General features: G+C 33.4%; 1 protein-coding gene across 5 annotated transcripts in view; it reads left to right on the top strand.

Annotated features, from left to right (window-relative positions):
- LOC132908870 (probable G-protein coupled receptor CG31760) overlaps nucleotides 1-20,074 on the top strand; it is a 70,868-nt gene that overhangs the window by 38,459 nt on the left and 12,335 nt on the right. For all 5 annotated transcript variants that reach the window (XM_060963264.1, XM_060963263.1, XM_060963262.1 and 2 more), the window contains exons 4-5: nucleotides 6,681-6,885; nucleotides 12,408-12,642. In XM_060963264.1, coding sequence (XP_060819247.1) covers nucleotides 6,681-6,885; nucleotides 12,408-12,642 — 440 coding nt within the window. The remainder of the gene's footprint in view (nucleotides 1-6,680; nucleotides 6,886-12,407; nucleotides 12,643-20,074) is intronic.

Below are 20,074 nucleotides of genomic sequence, written 5' to 3'. Positions count from 1 at the left end.
AGAGTTTCATAGCTCTTGAATCTCTTTTATTATTTTCGCGTTATTTTTAAGCAAATCGATTCAACGTGTAATAAGGCTGATAATACTGAAAAGTGTTTTTTTTTATTTTAATTTCTATTTGGTTCTGTTATATTTGATAATTTAGAACGACGTGAATGCGATGATAAAATGTTACAATGGTTTTGTAGAACCGCCTTTAGAAGGCTACAATATAAAACACATGATGCTTTATTCTTTCATAAAACACTGTTCGCTGAACACGAACGTTACAACAAATAGAGATCTATTGTAACAGCACTGAATAATTGATATTGTATATTCGTTATTTTCTTTATGCCCCACGTTGTTAAGGCATTCAACGTTAAAACTACGAAACGAACGCTTGTACATTAGAATTAACTTATCTTCGTTCCTGATTCCAGTGACACAAAATACAAAAAAGAACTACCGTAATTTAGAATGAATTGCAAATTGCTTAAATTTAGTATATAGCGTTTAATTTGATACCAAGTTCCAAGAAATAATCTTCAGAGAACAACAGCAATTACCAGATCTCACTACAGAGGGGAGAATGCGCTCGTTAGGTTCTATTTCCCAACGATCTACCTTTCCATTGGTTTGGGCATTCAAGCTGTCACTAACAAGATTACTGACTTCTAACTCCACTTAGCACGTAGGTCTGTATAAAAAGGAATTTGCGGAACGTCAATCTCCCCACAATGCGGAAGATGCGGCAACATTTTACAATAATTACAGAATTCTGTTCTACTATCACAGCGATTCAACAGTATAGAATAGCAATCGTACTTTTATTTCAGCTAGAAAATGTGACTTTTTTCGAATAATTGTATCATATACATCGGTCCTGGCAATTATATCAAAATTAGAAATGTCGAATTCTATCATCTTAAAACTCGCGATTAAATTCTGTTAAAGCGGTCATCACTCCTAAGAAAACTCTACATCTGGTCTTTGAGTTTTCTCAAGCATTGAAGCCACCAACAGCGTATAGACAAAAAACTGGGTCGAAGGCAAACCATAATCAGTACACAGGCAACGTTGGCTTCAGGGTTTTTAGTCATACGGTAACACTGCTAGCGTGCGGATCTAGATCAGATCAAATATATTCCGATTTATATTTACACTTTAGTATTTAAAATATATTTTCTACCTTACAATTTATCCATGCGTTCCTTTGTATTCACATACATCTAATAACTTCAACAAATTCAAAATTTTTGTTGTCTTACCGTATCTATCTCGGTTAATTTTTACTTTAATTGCGACACGAGCTTACAACGAATATTAAGTAATTAATTATTTAATCGAGATGTCATTTCTATTTGAAATATGCTGCTGACGAATGGATTCGAATTCGTTTGACTTTAAAGAGATTATTGTTATACACGCTTGCGTTGTACATACATACGGGTAACATATGATCGTATAAGTGAATTTTGGTTGCAATAATGCGCTTGCATCAGGCGAATGAATGCCCTTTCGCTCCGCACTCTAGCAAAATTAAAAAATAAAAGTGGAAACGCGTATCCGTTGTAGGATTCAGTTTCGTGGATCCAATCAAGCATTCTCGAATGCTCTACGGACGCTTCAAAAAAGCTCCGACTGTTTTCATTGCGTAAATATCGAGCGAATGCTTTCATGGCGTATTCTTGCAAATATTTGACTAACTTTAAGTGAAAAAAAGAAAGCGACGATACGAGGTTTCCCGACTATTTTGTACAATAAATATCATCCGTATACGCGTACAGAAAGTTCAATTCATTTTATTTCCACCGGTTATACGGACAATTTGTTCGTTCCTGTTTTCAGCCAGTGTTTATATCAACTTACTTATTTCCCTTCTGTAGATTTAAAATCTTTCGCTGTTCGTTAAAAAAGTTTGTGATTTGTAATAACAAAAGAAGTATGTACATTTTATATGTCGAAATAAACCCTTGAAATTTGTTACTGTATATCGATAGAAGTAGAAGTTAACAAATAGATGTTGCATTACGATCTGAGCTATGGGAATTGGAGTGTTGAAATTTAACAAAAATAGAGTCAAGAAAAATAACACAAATGTGGAGAGGAGATTGAGCTACAATTACGGCGCGAAAACAATGAATTTTTCAATCGCCTGAAAGAACCGATTATATTACACAACGTGACTCTGTACTCAGAGTAAATATAATTTTATTTGAACGTCCTTTCCCATAGCTCGAATCGACTACGACTACACGAAAGGAGGCCGATGCCCCCGAATCGATGTGTTTGCGTTAATTAGTCTGGGGTCAAACGGGGCCTAGTAGGAGCAACGGTTCTTCCCATGTAACATATCCTAGTTGACTTCCTAGATGTTCCAATTGATTAGAGCTACACATCCTCGACCGAACAGCGAAACCAATATTCATCTGACAACATTTCAACAAGCTTATGGCGCTTCGGCTGAGTTTCAAATTAATTCACAATGTGCGCAAGTTGTGCCTTGTGTCGGTTGGAGAGAAATCGATAATCGTGAGAATGAAAATATTGCAAGTAACTGCGTTAATCAATTGTTTATTTAATAATAGCGTGTAAAATTAAAAACTAACGTTCGTTAAAAATAAATTTCGTTAGAAAGGTCATGATTTTATCAGAATTTAGAATTATTACGGTTCAATGCGTTCAACTAAACATTCATTTTCTTGAAATTCAGAGAGATATACGATAGTGATATAAGTAAAGTCTGTTACATTACAAGTCATTGAAATTATACTAGCATTAGACAAATGCTCTTTAACATTCAGAAATTTTGTGGAGATAAAATAATAATTTAATCAAATATTATACAAATATTCAATATTCGTTAAGAATTAGAGTTATAAAAAATTATTAGAGGTATATTACCTTCTTTTAAACTATAGAGTAATATGTTCCATAAGTTTTAATATGTTCCATAAGTAAAACTAACAACTGATATTACGATACTAAATTTTTATTTGTGGAAAGTTTACCAAGTAAAAATTGGTAATGCATGCATTGAAATAAAAAAGAAGTACAAGCAAAATGATAGATTAATTTTCTGGAACTAAAATAAATATTTAATACAACGTTGCATGGAATAAAAACTAAATTTGTTATTATTTCTTATTTTTGTTGTAGGTGTTTTTAAATAAAGTACACTTCTACAGACCTTTTTTCTCATTTTTACTCTTAGAATATAGTTCTACCTCTTGATGGAATAAACCAAAAGCTCTCCCTGTAAGGAATGGTACAATAGAGATAGGGTAGACAAGAGCTATCACCTAACACCCTCGGCTAACTAATAACCCTCATCCATCCTGTTCACATCGCACAAGGGAAAACCACGATCTACATAAAATTGGCTTTTAAATTTTTAAGCTAGTTAGCATAATCAAATTCTAAAGTACTACAATTTTTTATAACAATAGATTAATTTTTGTTGTAAATTTACACCGCATTTTTATTTGAATCAGAAGAAAAGGGCTATTTTTAGTGTCTTTCGTAGGGAAGAGATACGTATAGCGGTTAATATTTAGTATTTGGAATTCGAATTTAAATCCAAGTGAACAGATATCAATTTTACGAATCAACATTGAATTATCCTATTTAATATATTGCAATTTATGTTTGCTAAATTTATTTGCCTAAATTTTCTGCCATATACAAAAAAGTTAAACGATTATTCTGTGTCATAATATCTGACAATATTTTCTTTCTATTATAAATCTAGCTAGCATTTGGTACGCGTATGTTGCAACTTGCAATAAATGTATTATTCCGCAATGCGATTGATAACCGTTGACGACAAGGCATAGTTGGTTCGTTAAATGTAAATTCTGGAAAAAAAGATATTTCATATGCATCGATCTAATACTGTAATTAAACACACACGCACATATATATAATAACAAAAATGTACATATGTATTAGTTACTGGTGTTATGAGATTTGCATAAATATGAAAAGTAGTTTCATATTCGCGTATATCCGTTTGTAAAGGCAAATTTTAGAATAGGTGAAATAGAAATTTCTATAGCAGAGGTAAATAAAATTATGCACTGATAAATGAACAAATCGAGGTATACCTATTACAAGATGTTCAGTTTCCTCCTTGCTAGAACCATATTTTCTTACATTCTCTGGCATAAACATTCCACTCGTCCTTAGGAGTAGACACTTTATCGCTCTCTCTCTCTCTCTCTCTCTCTCTCTCTCTCTCTGACCTTTTCTCATACGTTTTTCGTTCTTTACTACCTTTGATGCGTTAGGTGTGGATTACTTCAACGTATTTCTCCGCCGAGACGTACCTCTCAGGGAATTCGTAAATGCAACAAACGCCGTGTACGGGATGTATATTCCTAATATTTATCGGATTTATCTGTAATTTCTAGACTACGGAACTTGCTCAGGTTTGCTTTGGTTATATCTCGCGCAAAGCGGTTTTGCTAAGTAGACAGCTAAGCCGAGTCATTGGCATAACCTTCAGCTCTGCTCCGATAGTTTGTAAATTACAAGTTGTAACGACCGTCGATGAGAGGAACAGTTGTTTTCTCCCATTTAACAAGATGCGACAGAAATCTCAAAACGGTTGTAGCTCGCGTGGTTCCGCCTGGATGCCTGCATAATAACACGACTTGTTGACAAGCAACAACTGGAAATAACTATCGCTGTCGCGACACCGGATGCCACATTCCATGCTGTAGAGAATGTCTTTCCTGTTGGCAGAGGTATTACCATCGGCCGCCCACCAGAGTTTAGTTTCCGCACGTCTTTACAGAAGTGTACGGCGATTATCGCTTGGCTCACTCTGGAGGAGAAAACGACTGAGTAGCGGTCGCCTACCGAAGTGGAAAGTACGGAGAGTCATCTGGGGCCCTAAGAATGCACAAAGATGACTACCCTGGCTCGACCCTTGGAATGAAAAGAGCAGCTGAATTATTCGACGATTGCCTTCCAGGGAAAGAGCACCATCGGACTGTCTGAAATACATAATATTATGATAAGAGTGGAAAGACAAAAGAGTGGAAAACAACTGGTCGCTAGTCGCCTAATAGATCCAATAAAGAGAGTGCAAAGGTTCACCTGGACGTTTGAGAATGTACAGAGAGAACTGCATCATCCCCTGGAATAAAGAGAACAACTGGGCTATCCAAGAAGAGGAGTACGAGTAGATTCTGGACGTACGCGAGACACATACTATTGTGACAAATGAGTATTGTCACTTGGGTCACCCTCTGGAGGAGAGAGCAGCTGGAGTATCTACCGGATAGCTACCAGAGAGGAGAATATAAAGAGTCTCCTGGACACCTCGTCGCAATAATTACAATACGAGGTTTCGGTTGCTTCAAATTAGACATCCGAAATTGGACCGATTTTGTTGAGTTTAATTGTATTTGAATCGGGCTTGTAACATTTGTAAAAATAATCTTCTATGCGTGTCCTACTACATAGGGAAATATGAAGGCAGTATGCGAGTCACGTGTTACCGTGTGAACGGATGCAGTATGGGAATAGAGATGAGAGCAGAAAAAGTAGATAATGGGTAGAGACTTCTTCTATCGTTGTCTTTGTGTGTTACGTTTACTTAAGTATTAAGGATTATCAAGTATTAATTAGAAGTCTTAAGAATGTGAAGAATTTTAGCTATCCGAAGAGATGTAAAAGCTTTAATCAAAGAAAGTTTATTCTGTCTCATAGATTGAACAGGATGTGCCTTTTTTTTCTTATTTTAATCAAATAGATTTGGACTTTTTAGTTTACAAAACTATAAACCATGTTATTATTATCAGTGTTTGATTCATTGCGAAATTAAGGACACGATGGAACATTAATGTCGCTTTATGTATCGAGTCTGATAAGCTGAGATTAGATCTGTGTTATATCTCATTAATTGCAATTTACTTCTGTATAGAAAAAAATTCTCGAGAAGAACGTATTAACATACTTTCGGATCATTAATTTCAGAATTTTCACTCATTTCGTTTATTTCTTTCAAACCCATTTATTACTCAAACAATTACGCTCCTAGTTATTTTTTTTGAGAGCTGTTCAACTTGCGTACGTATACTACGGATTTACTTAAATATTAATATATGATTATGCATTATATTTTCATTCATGCATGAATATATATGATACAATCACAGGGATAAAATTTCAGCCTAAGGGAACAACGAAAATCATTTACATTTTAAGAAAACAGAATTCCTCGTACTTAATTTCGCGTAATACGGCTGCGTAATATGTAGTATCGAAATTGTTTGCGTTAGATAAAAAGAAACAGTTATTATTAATGGACGATACCATTAAATAATCGTTCAATTTGGAATGCAGGTTATATTCTAAAACAAATATCTGCACTGTACTCATTATGTTACTGTACACAATTACATATGACATGTACGTATATATTTATAAATAATTTACATATTTGTGTATTGAAAAGTACTCGTAAAATTAATTTATCACCTGTCTAAAATTTGTATTAAATTTGTGAAAACACATCGTGTGAAAGTTGCTCATATTTGTGTGAATCAATTTATTAAAGAGTGAAAACATACAATAATTATAATGTTGAAGGAGGAAAAGAAAAATGTTTAAGTTTGAAGCAAGATGTCATTTCGTTTTAAATTCTGATTAATTAATTAATACGATCCATAAATTGTGTTAATTGAAAGGCGGGTATCGAAGATGCTCTGGACGTGATAGAGGCAGCATCAACTGGATCGCTGGGTGAAGATTGTGCCACGACAGCTGGTTTTAAATCCTTGCCAGCTATCGTAGCACTTGATCCTCGACGTTACGATACAGCACGTCAAAAAGCTGACATGACAGCCCTGATGCTCCAAAATCTTGGCACTATCGGACTATCAAGGCACAATGGTAAGTTATTAATAATAATTACTAGAAACTTACAGTGGGACATCCTATGTAAGGTTTAAACTACGACCATTATAAAAATATTGAAGCAACAATGATAAGTAACAATTACAGGGTACATAATATTACTATCTTTTTAGTTACAAGTTTAGTTACACTTTTAATGTATAATACTAAACACTATCAACTTTATCTAATATTTACATCGAATATTATCAACTATGAAAGAGTACATTATTTAATATCGATAATTCGGATGAATGTGGAATCTAATATATTTTTAAGTAAAGAATTATCTTATCGGAATTCAATTTCATAATCAATTGAATCAAGTAAAAGAATATTGTCATCTAATGATAGTGTTGGTGATAAACCAAGATTTTTGATTTTCCGGTGAAACCAAAACAGAATAAGTTATATGATTGTAACGATCGTACAGCGAATTGATTATTTTATGTAAAAACATAGTGATCATAATGCAAATAATTTATTACAGTCACTTAAAATTCTACCTATCGCCAATAATGTCCTGGAGACGTTAATCACCGACAATCTCAGGATCAGCTAAATCATTTAAGTCAAATAAACAATAATCGTTGTAAAATTGTCAATTTCAATGACATAAGAAGAATGTAAAGTGTCATGGACTCATAGAATATTCAATATATTCTGTTATCCGTTCTGTTATTTTGGTGAAACTTATCACGATTAGATATTTTCTCTATAATTTACACTTTCTGAGAAAAACATTGAAAGAAGTATTATTAACAAACATAATCGGCTAATGAATGAAATAAATTATGTTGCAACAGATTATCTTCCAAATATTCGTTAACCTTCCAACTGTGCGTGTATTTTGAAGAAGTATATAATATTGTAAAAATTTTACTGATGCCAATTATAACGAACAAATTTATCGAGCAGAAGACTGTCGGAGTCTTAAATAGCAGATAACACACCGCTTCCTGACTATGCTCCAATATAAATGAAGACAACAAATCGCTAGCATTTCATATTTAAAATATTAAAACAATTTCCAAAGGATACATCTTTTACGTCACTTTAACCACTCGCACAGACAGTGACGGCTACAGTAAAATTCCATTTATCGTAACTCCATTTAGTGGAATAAAATTTGAAATTTTAGTTAATGTCCGTGTTACGTCGCGTGAAATGGTCCACGCGACGTCCTTCATAGTCTGACCGTCAAAGGCCCATGCACAATTACAGATTTTCAATAAACCTAAGGAATCACCATAAACCGAATCTTCTTACCTTAATCTTATTAACTTTCAGGAATCTTTATTCCTGCAAGCATTTTCGGTTCATGGCTCGTCATTAGAACAATCCTTAGGTTTATTGTGCGTTCTTAAATATCACGGGGAAAGCAGGTAGTTTCCTGTTGTCAAAAGCGAATATTGTCTAACGGAAAAGCTGGTTCTTCATTCATCATCTATCTTCATTCATTAACGTGAGTCATAATCAATGAGCATCGCAGATCGTTATCCCCACTTTCCTAACGAAAAGTGTGAACAACGAATCCGCTTTCTTCATACAACAAGTACATCCACCCCGAGCTTTCCTCCGTTTTTTTTCTTTCTAGTTTATTTATTTAAATTTTTACAATTTGTCCAGAAGGACATTTGGTAAAATATTATATCTTAGCGAATAAAAAAAAAATAAAAATAAAAATATAGCATGTGGGTGGCTACCCCCAGCGAGGTACCATCTTCGTTTTTGCTATTCTTCTTCTTTTATGGAGCTTTCCTCCGTGATAACACAAGAACGAACCTCACTTCTCTGGACTATAGAACAGTTAACACCAATGCAAGTTAAAACGGGTGCGAGGAACAGAAGAAGTCACATTCACCAAGTTGAAGATAGTTCATCGACAGAATCACATTCGCCAACACAAAAGGAGTCTCAAGTCGTACTCATTTATAGTTTCACATTCCATATACGTAACATCGTATCACATTGACGTTGTTGGATCTTTAAAATATATATTATAACCTGTTAATATCAGTGTTATACTTACTCAACCACCATTATTATCGCAAAAGAAATAAGGGTGGTTGAGTGAGTATAACACTGTATCGATCGATTCGTGGCGTCGATTAGTCAAATTGTAACGGGAATTTACGACTCCTGTTGGTGCGCTTCTTCAAGATCGCGTCTCCCCGCAAACGTTCGAAAGTTCACTCCGATCAAATGAACTCCTATCGATTCAACTCACTTATCTGAACACGAACAATTACTATATGTACTTGAATTCTTTGTTTCCCGATCGATTCGAACAAATGGAGTTTTATCGTAACATTTCGCAATAGATTTTCAAGTACCGTACGCGTTGCTTCGACACGCGGTTGATTTTTCGTGATATTTCAGCCTTTGAAGTATTTGCATGCAAGGTGATATCTAATCTATCTTTTGGAACGATCACCCCGAAGATGTTAAAGCGAAGAAATTGTAACAAAAGTATACACATGTTGAATAGTGATGAACAATTTACCGATAGATAGTTGATACACTGGAAGATACGTACACAACGAGTTTTTCATATTACTAGTTAACATGATTTGTTAAATCGAAAGAAATTTCCCACGTCTTCATTCATGTGTAAAAGTTTAACTAACTCGGCCAGGAATTAGTGGTTGACAATCTCTGTGTTGCTGTCTCAAAAGAAAGTTACTAATTCGAATGTCTGAAATCTAATCGCGTAGCGCGTTTCCACTTGTGAAGGGGTAGAGACGATGCTCGTATTTATGCGAGTTGAACGCGAGTAACGATGCAGAATATCCTCTAGGTCTGGCGCTTCTATCATTGTACTGTTACAACCGGATGTATGCTTCGAAAATTCTTGCATTACGTCTCTATTACTACAGGGTGCGCCGTTAGAATCCGGACAAAAGAAGTTTTGTGCAGAAAGTTGTTTATTTAAGTCAATACACAAAAACACATGAAAATGTTGTTATATCTCATTTAAAGGGTCCTTGCTGAGAACTTTTATTCTATGTAACCACCCTCTGCCTCTATGACCTGCTCTATTCTTGCTCTAAAGCGCGAGCACGCTGACTTCAACTGGTCGCGTTTAATTGTCGCGAATTCTGACTCGATAGCAGCTCGTAGGGAGTTGACGTTGGGGTGCCTGCATTTATTAGTTTGTCTCTCGATAACGCCCCACACGTAATAGTCCAATGGGTTTAGGTCGGGACTGTTAGGAGCAGCTTCGTGTTTTAACGAACACAGAATCAAATGACAACGGGCAAATCTTTTAAGCTTGGCGGCCTCGGAGAGCATCTGACGGACTTTGAGAACGTAGGAGGCATATCTAAGATCCTCTTGAGCTATTCGACGGACAATCGTTTCACTCACCCCCAAGACGGAGGCTAATTTTCGGAGAGAAGTTCCCGGATCTTCCAAAATCATGTCTTGGGCCCTTTGAATAATTTCTGGCGTCCTTGTTGATTTTTCCCTAACCTGAACTTTTCTCGCCGGAGAAGGAGAACCCTTCTCGAACCACTCTGAGGCTGCGTATCTCTTAGCAATGTCGTATACCGTCGATCTTGGGTAGCTAAAGAATTTTATAATTTCGACCGGCGTTCTCCCGGCGCGAAGACTTTCTATAATCGCCGCTCTTCTATCGTATTCCGGGTTTTGCTTAACGAGTTCTGTCATTTTGAGGTTATAGAAGACTTATTGACATATTTAACTAACTTCAGAGTCAATCAGCACAAACATCTGAATTCTAATATGGTGGGAACTACAAATTGAATTCTGTCCGAATTCTAACGGCGCACCCTGTATTTGTAGACGAAAGAAGCGAATATCCTATACAAATATTTAATCCTTCCCCTTAGGACGGACTCAACGCTTAACGCATTGACCTTAAACTGAAAATTGTTCTTCAAAAGTAGCAATTTTTTAAATTAACTCGTAAGTAGCATAATGTAAATGAAGTGCTAATACGTATGTGTTGTTGAAACAAATAGAACACCATAGCGATGTTTTAGTTAAATCGTAAATCTCATAAGAAGCACTAAAAGCGAACGTCCATCAATCAATGTGATAACTATACTGATATACTTGTCTATTTTATATAAGTTCTAGTGCATCATTATAGAAAATTATGCAGAAACCTTAAAACAGTATAAGTTTTGAGTTCATTTCTTCGAATAAATGTCATTAAATTAGTTTAAATAATATTATATTAAATTGTTAATAATAAAGATTAAATATTAGTCGTCGAGTCTCTACTTTTAATACTGCGTCGCTTATCCAAAAATTTGTGAAATACTTAGATTCTCAAATTTGGAAAAATTGTTTTACAGGTGCGTTTTACGTATTGTATAGATTATATATAAAAGTATAAAAACATTTTTCTTTTAATATTCTAGAGCTTTTAGGATGTAACTCTCTTAACATGAAATAACTATAATAGTTAATGAATAATATTTGCACGTGTAATATGTCTAAGTATTATGAAACAAACTCTGACAAACCAAAGATACTAAACAATAAGAATTCCTTCTTTTATTTTACAACGCATGAAACATCTTTCTCTAAAATTTCTTCTCGTACATAAGAATCAGAAGGAAAAAGGACATAATGGTTCGACATTTCAAAATATGAGAACACTTTCTTGTCGTTATTGAATTTTGAATCGACAATCTACGAGAGAAGCGTAAAATCGATTTGCCCAATAAACCGAGCACGATGACGGGCCGCATTGTCAACAGTTCAATTTGTACGGAGCCTGGTATATCAGCACCTAATCGAATTCCATCGGCTGAAATGGTAACGAGAATATGCATACCATCGAAATACATCGACTACCCCTATATGGCTGGACTGATTTTAACTGTGGACATGGATTGATTTTAAAATGAATCCATAAAGTTTCTAATAAATCCACAGCTACAGTTACAAAAATACACTTTCTCGAAATTTTATAGATTTATTCTTCATAGTTAAATTCTGTAACGATATTATTCGTATCTCTGTCGCAATTCTACTTACGATCGAATCGAATAACAATCGTTTCGAGAGATGTTTTCTATAATACTTGTTTTTATTTCCTATCCGTGTAACAACGCTAGAAGCTAATAAAATTTATCATTCTTTTCTATATTTTTTGAAGGATGTCCGTAATTACACGTTTGTCGCATAATCTTAAAGTTTATCACGTCGATATTTCAATTAAACGAATTCTTAAGGTGAAGGAGTTATGAGGAATAAATTACATGACACGCTGTGCCCACTTTCGTTTCTTTTTTTATGAACGAAGGAATTTTGGATATTTGAAGGTCAACTTCGCTTTATATCATGTTTAAGGATTTGTTAAACGGTTAGTCACATTTTTCGAAAACTTTCGAAAGTAGCTTGCATAAAATGTGTCATAATTAATATGTTGGTTCCTCTAAACTAAGCTATTGCACAAATAACGTAGAAGTTAATGGCTTATAGCAATTCAAGCAATCGATATATACCTGACTTTCCTGTCTTATAATTCGTTGCGGTATCAGTGCTTTTAGATGCGTTGGCAAAATCATTGCTGGTGTCAGTGAACGACGCCGTAGAAACGAGGGTGATCGCACTAAATACGTCCACGGGTGCGGTGATTAGCGCAGTCTGGTTGGAAAGAAGCCCAGGAAGCGTCGGAGAACCGTTCAAGGTCGAGAGTCACGGACTACAGCCAGGATCTATACCAGATCCAAATTTGCCATGGTTTGAAAACGCGGGTGCCACCACAGAGCTGAGGTTCGATTTTTACCTACTGTACGAATTTCAAATCCTCACGCACTTCGATAAAAATGCATGTTTTGCATGTATCAATTATGCTATCATTGCTTCTATATTCCTAATCGTTTATGAAATTTTCGATTCTCTTAGATCGAAAATACTCGGAGAAATTTAGACAATTTTGAACAGTTTAGTCAGCGTACGATTAGTTTTTCCTAGTGTTTATATCTTTCACCATTTATACCCTTAAATGTATCAAAATAAATCGATTCCACGATTTTTACGAAGTAACGTTAATTAAAATACGTTGTATCAAATAAAGTATCGCTTATTCATAACGATCATAAATTTTTTATACATTTGGAAAGAATACGCTTCCTAGCCCGCAATTTTGTTCAGAATATCACAACTATAAAAATCTTACATCGCGAAGTAAAGCTTCAATACGTATGTAATATGTAGATACGCCGTGCATAGGCTTTTTTTTATCGAGAAACAAACTTTGATTAACAATGGACATAGGCGTGACAAATGAAAAAGAACAGACATAAAAATATGATATTACGAAATTGTTAAAACACCTTATCCGAAGGATTTTGATCTCTTGTTTTTACAATAGCTAGAATTTGTGGCTTTATACGAATTTTACGACATGGTAAATTTGATATATTTTATTTCGCAGATAATTACGAATATTCTTCAGTTATGTCTTTTGCATTGATAACAGCAGCTCAGCAACGAAAACACTTTAATTCAGAAAAAAAGTTTGACAGATGTGTACTGCATTTATCACGTACGACTTTGAATAATCCTACGTTGTTCGAACGTTTGAATTTGTTCATACGAGCTTCCAAGTTCGCTCGATAAATTTCCAATCGAATTAATTTTCCAAGATTGAACTGCTAAGCTTAAAAGTTTTTCATTTTTATATTATGAATATTTCTCGATCACTTTTATTAAAGCGTATCGTTGAAATGGCCAGCATTCTCGTCGTTTTTCTTTCTGCCTGTTATACAACCTGAACTGGTATCCAGCAACTAGATAACCAGGTCATCGTATAATAGGAGTCCACCTATTTTTCCCCACCATCTATGATTTTTTATTCAACTATAATAGGAGTTCATGTTTGCTCATGACACATTTGCTCTTAAATACATAATAATGTTGCAAACTTGTATCGAAGCGTGAGATATAATGCACGTCCCTTACTGTTTACTATTTTATTGTTGGACGTTCACATAAAAGGATCGACATTCGGCACCGGTTCAGATAATAGGAGCTCAGATAAAGTTCAGTGAATTGGGAGCTAGTAAAATTTCGTTCATATTTACTTTATGTCAAATAAAATTTATATAAATGGAATTCCATCGTAGTAAATCTTGGCCTAAAATGTTTATATCAAATTATTTGTAATTCCAAAAATTACCACGATTGAACTTTTCAAATAGAGAAGGTTTGTCACGATAACAAGAACATTTTCATTGAACCTGAAGATTGGAAGAGTAGTACTTTCACGAACGAGTTGAAGTTCAATTGTTTCGAAAATTAAGGGGGAAGATATATACAGTTGGTAGAAGAAACGACGTATTAGAAAGTAAAACACGGTGTGAAAGAAACTGGTGAAGTCAGTTTAATAAGTTCGCTAAGATTAAGGAAACCGTGTATGATTTAATATACGGAATTATTTCAGATAATATTTTACTGTATATATAGGAAGACTGACGACAAAAGATTGCGTCTTTCAACATAGTAACAATAATAATTATCTATATAAATATAATTATCTGCTAACAATTTTGTACACTGAAACGTTTTAAACTCGATATCATTTCGATATCGTTTTATTTCAGATTTAAATAAGATTAGGAACATATACTTTGTTTTAAAATTAATCGATGATTAGTCATGCTGTTGTCAATGCACAGAATACGGCTACAGAATATTAATAATAATTTTTGAAATAAAATATGTCAAATTTATGTCATAAGATAAAGTACAGATTTCTGTTGTGAAATGAAGTGGATCGAAATTTTCGTACAATACAATTTAAGAACCTCGTAAGTAAGTGGAAATAATATTTTCTGTTTGACATTTGTATTGGCATATGTTCTTCGGGCTTTGACAAAGTTTTTAGTAAAATACTGCGCTCTGTTCCAATTTGCAGACATGAAACCCAAACCGAGTTTCAGGTCTGCCCCAAAGAAATGAACTGAAATGTACACGAAACGTCGAAACACAGCGCGACGTGCTACGGTGTATTAAAAACACAATCGAAACCCAAAGAATCACAAATATGTAATTTGACAAACGTGAAAGTTTGAAATCTCGAATAATATTCCTTTCTTTTCTTTTTTCTTTTTTGGTAATATCCAGTAATATCTACTATTTATTTTAAAAATCGTTTTCAAGAAATGTGAAATGAGAAATTCATATAACTGGAAAATTTTGCTCGAAACTGTACCTCTCAGTTTCATCTCCAGTCGAGAAATTTACTCTCAAACTCTGTCATAAAAATGTTGTCATAAAACTGTGTTCTAAAAATCTCTATTGAAATGTAAATTCTTCACTCTGCTTTCTCTATATACCGCTTCTTTCATTGATTTTTTCATCACTTGAAATTTAATATGAAAAACTGACAGAATATGTGCAAAAGACTGCGTACCTTTTTCCACAACTTTTTATTTGTAATTCAAGAATTTATAACAAAATTAAAGGAAAGTAATCGTATAACGGAAACTCAATATCAGAAATATTTATTCAATCGTTTATTTATACCAATTTATTTTAACCCAACGTTCTTCCTCTAACAACATGTTTTTTATGTTTCATTGTTTAAAATAAATTCTGCTATGTAGTGTGCCCGGTTTATTTCGAACCGCTCAAATATTTCGAAAAACATGAATCACACGAAAGAATATTTCAGACAAAAATTGCACTATATCAACGGCGATATACGTATCTACTACACTCGTGTGTATTTGACCTTGTGATCACCTTGAAATCTCCTGTGAAGGACTATTGAGATTATAATAGTAATATTTGAAATCAATTTGAAAATCTATATGGAGGTTACAAAATATTTATTATAAACATGCTATTAGTGAAAAATTAATATACAGTATAAATTGTATACTGTCTAAATATACAATTGATGCTAAAAGTAACTATATTCTAGCTTATAAATATAGTGAATAATTCACTGTAATGAAATACTTTGGCGACTCTCTCTCTCTCTCTCTCTCCCCCTCTTGTGAGATGTACAAATAATAAATACATATCTTATAACTTCTATATAATTTTCCAGATCTGTTTTAAATTTTACTAATATAGATAATCACGTGTCTTGTTACAATGCCAATGAATTTTCAAAATATTTTGTATCATATAGATCACATTCTAGAAATGTTCGAATATTTTCCTGAGTCACTATATATCGAGATAATATTGTTATTCTCGTTCCTTCTGGTAACAACCAGGTCCGTTTCGTTATTGGTATAAAATATTTCTAGCGATCAATATCTGAACGATGAATTAAGCATCGTTTTTTTCTATAACACTAAGGTTTATCTTCTTCCTGTTCCTAAACGTAGTAATAATTATTCATAATTAAACATAATAATCGCAAACAAGATATCAATGGAACGTTAGTGTATCAAAATATTGTGAATGTAGGAAATTTTGCAAAGCATAATTTTTTCTTATTTATCAATTTTAAATATGATGATTTTTAAATAACAAATTATGACGTAAATTACAAGCTATTCTATTGTTCGAAAGTATACGATTTGTTCAGAAAAGAACCGATTGTAACTGAAAATGAATATTTCGTCTCTCTTTTAAGTAAATATTACAGCCGATTATTGGGATGGGTTTATTCTTTTTTAATTATTGTTCATGTTGTTCGTATGAAAATTTGTCTGATGTTATTAAGTCGAACAGATGCGATCTGACTTCATGCGATGCTTATTTATTAGATATTAAGTATTTGTCGAAAACATTATTTAAAAATAATGTATTCACATTTGCACATAGCTTTTTAAGAAGCATCAACCTGCACGCACGCACACGCACAAGCACAAGCACAAAACATTTTTGTTTTGCACTTCGCCCTTCATACTTGATTTTCGTTACCTCTTCTCGGTAAAGTAACCAATTTTAAGATATAAGAACTGATAAAAAGATGATTATAAATGACGAACAGTATTGCCAATGCAGTATTGTTACATACATCGTGTTTTGATTGTAAAATTTAGACAAGAAACAGATTTACGTATGCAATATGTTTTAACTTGGAAACAGTTCTACCGAGAAGAAAATAAGCATTTCATAGGCGCTCCACGATCATTCATCATCCTTCATCATCTTGTACGAGCGTCAAGTCATAGAAACTCGATACGCAACAATGAGATACGTTTTGAAAAATTTTACGTCTTGTCAAAGTGATTATCACAGTGCTTATCCAAATCATATATTGTCTGAATGTTTCAAAGTTCATGATTTTACAATTTACATGCTATCTGTTACACACATGGAGTATATCGAGTTAAATTATAAAAATATTCTATCGAATTATCATCAAGCATAAATAAAATATATCTATAGCCATGATAAGATTATAAATAAGAGCATAAAATATGCATGAAATAAATTTTATAAAAAATTCATCATTTATGTTTGTTAAGAGACTCGAAGTTACGTGAAAAACTATAAATTGAACATTTCGTGGAAGTTCCTTCGTTATTTACGACGAAAAATCCATTGACAGTTACCCTGCTATTCTTGATTCTGTTAATCAATTGATTTAAGCAATGATTTAAGCAAATTTATTGAATATATAGTAAAAAAATATAATGTTTTCCCAACAGAATTAAACGATTAACACCGTGTACCATTTCTTATATCACTACATAAATTTGATAAAAGAAACATTTTTTATAATGTTTTCGATGTAGAAGAAATATATTTCAAGTTATATAAATTCTAATTTCTTTTGACAAAATATATACTACCGGTAGCCGTCAAAATGTTTAAATTCAAATTAAATCTAGTCACAGGATTAAATAAAACACTTTCTTCGATAAGTATCATGCAACTTTGTTCGAATTTCTATACACACGATAGCAAAAAAGGAAACAAAATACTATATCGTAAAATTAAAATGTTTTTATGGAATAAATAGCTTATTAACCTCTTGGCATCGAATCGTATTAAATGGTAAATCGTTATATATTTGAATGAAAAACACATTTAGCTGCAAGAGGTTAAGTTTTTATCCTCTTTACATCTACGATTAGTAGTTTCGTCTAATTTACTATTAGATATTCTCTAGATTTATAAATCTTTTATATAATGCATATATATTTGAACTGAATTATGAAAAACATCTATTTTAATAATGGCAAATCTATATCTACACATCTTTAATTAGATTGTAATTTATTTATCTCTTTCTTTTAAAGCGTTGTAAAATACTTTTTACACTATTTCTTTCTTTTTCGTGCTAATCATAATAATCGAGTTTTCGTACAACTTTCCATATATTTTGTCGCTGAACTTTCTTGTCGTATTATTTCGCGACATCTGTAACAAGTTTTTAGGCAAATTTTTAAACCTACTTTTATGTAAACTATAACATGTCCCTCATCAAGATCAATTAATGACCTTATTTCCTTATTACTTCCTTTTAATCTCTTAATTGTAAATAAGGCTTTCAGTTTTGTTTATACCGTTTTATTTATAACTTCTATTTACATCTGTATCTCTTCGAGTGCGATTTCCTTTGCTCGCGAATGAAAGACCACAAAATTCTGATCCTTCTGTTTATTTCTAGTGATCTTTCATTTCACTAAAAATAACTTGTTAATACAGTGTAAAAAGAATAATACGAAGTCAACGGATAATAATATATATAAATAATAATGAAATAAATAATATATAAATAATAATTTTTAAGAAGCGATTGAATTGCGAATTTTATTATTATGCGATATTGGTCTTACGATACGAATAATGCAAATAACATGAATATAGTTGAACAAGTAACTTTAATATGTTATATTTATACTATTCGATGTGTTACGAGATCTATCAATTGACACTTCTGCTGCGTCCTACTTTGTTCTTTACACATTAAGTAACAATTTTACTTTTTCTTTTATTTCGTTCATTGCGCGTTACAGATATCGTGTGCATTGTATCCAAGGGTCTTTATTTTGAAGGGGAACATAAACTCTAAAACAGAACTCTACGATAATCAATACGCTATCGGTATATCGTTAAAGGCTTTTTATTATATACACCCATATACGGCGCCGTGGTATTAATAGCTTGTATCATAAAACTAACCGTCGAATATAATAAAACAAAGCAATTGTTGCAAATATACTTATGAAAAATGTGTAAATACACGTACGGTTTCCTTTTTCCTGATGATAAATTACGCAGAATTTTATGTAATTTAGTTACTAATTAAACGATTACTAATGAAACAGCTTTTATCTTGAGAAAAACATTACATTACAGACTGTAAAATTTGTTTATCGCAGGTTACACGTATAAAACTTATACAGGTACACATTCTCAGTCTCCTCTTAGGTTATGCGGGTCCACTTTCTTCTTCTTCTAATAACGAAAAAGCTGTCCCTGATGCAATCGCATCGTCAAATTCGCGTCGTCTTCGTAAACGATAATAACGTCGCTGGTGCGCGCATAGCCGCAACGACTGTAATTTTACGCACAAGCAATGCTTCTACGTGGCATAAAGAACATCGATAATTTCGAAATTTCGCAAAGAAGTAGCCTTAAAGATATATGAAGCAATCATAACGCATAACTTGAATTAAATAACCTCGCCCATATGACTTTACCTTTACCGCGTACGCGGTGAATCTCTTCGAGCAATTAGAGCGACGCTTTTCGAGACGATTACTATTCTCTTGAAAGCACATTTTGGTCGAACTTGTCGTTCTTAGGACGAGAGACTAGGAGCTGCGATGAGGATCAGGAAACGTTGTACGAACCATTCTTTACACACGTGAGACATACATATGTATAGGTATGGGACATAGTGTGCCAATCTCGTGCAACCCGTAAGAATTCTTTCTCGCTTGTCTTGCAAAGATCAATTACCGTGGAAATACACGTGGTAGTTGCTATTTATAGAGGACTTCCTGTAGAAGGCACTTCCAATTTACTATCGTTTACGAACTTCACATGACAAAGCTATTCACTTGTGAAAATGCTCGACAGTAATTACGGCAAGCGTTCCGTACACGCAAGCATCGCCAATACGAAATAAAACAACGGAAATTCGAGACGCATGAACGATTAAAAAATGAAATACTTCTCGTAAAATTGTTTATACACTTGTCTTGCAACGAGGCGTTCTTTCATCAACTTCTGCATTTCAGTTCCATGGCCACAAATTTTCCTAATCGTATGAAGGTACTAG

This window comes from Bombus pascuorum, chromosome 7, assembly GCF_905332965.1.
Source record: "Bombus pascuorum chromosome 7, iyBomPasc1.1, whole genome shotgun sequence".
Lineage (NCBI taxonomy): Eukaryota > Metazoa > Arthropoda > Insecta > Hymenoptera > Apidae > Bombus > Bombus pascuorum.
This window is presented reverse-complemented; position numbering and strand designations above follow the sequence as displayed.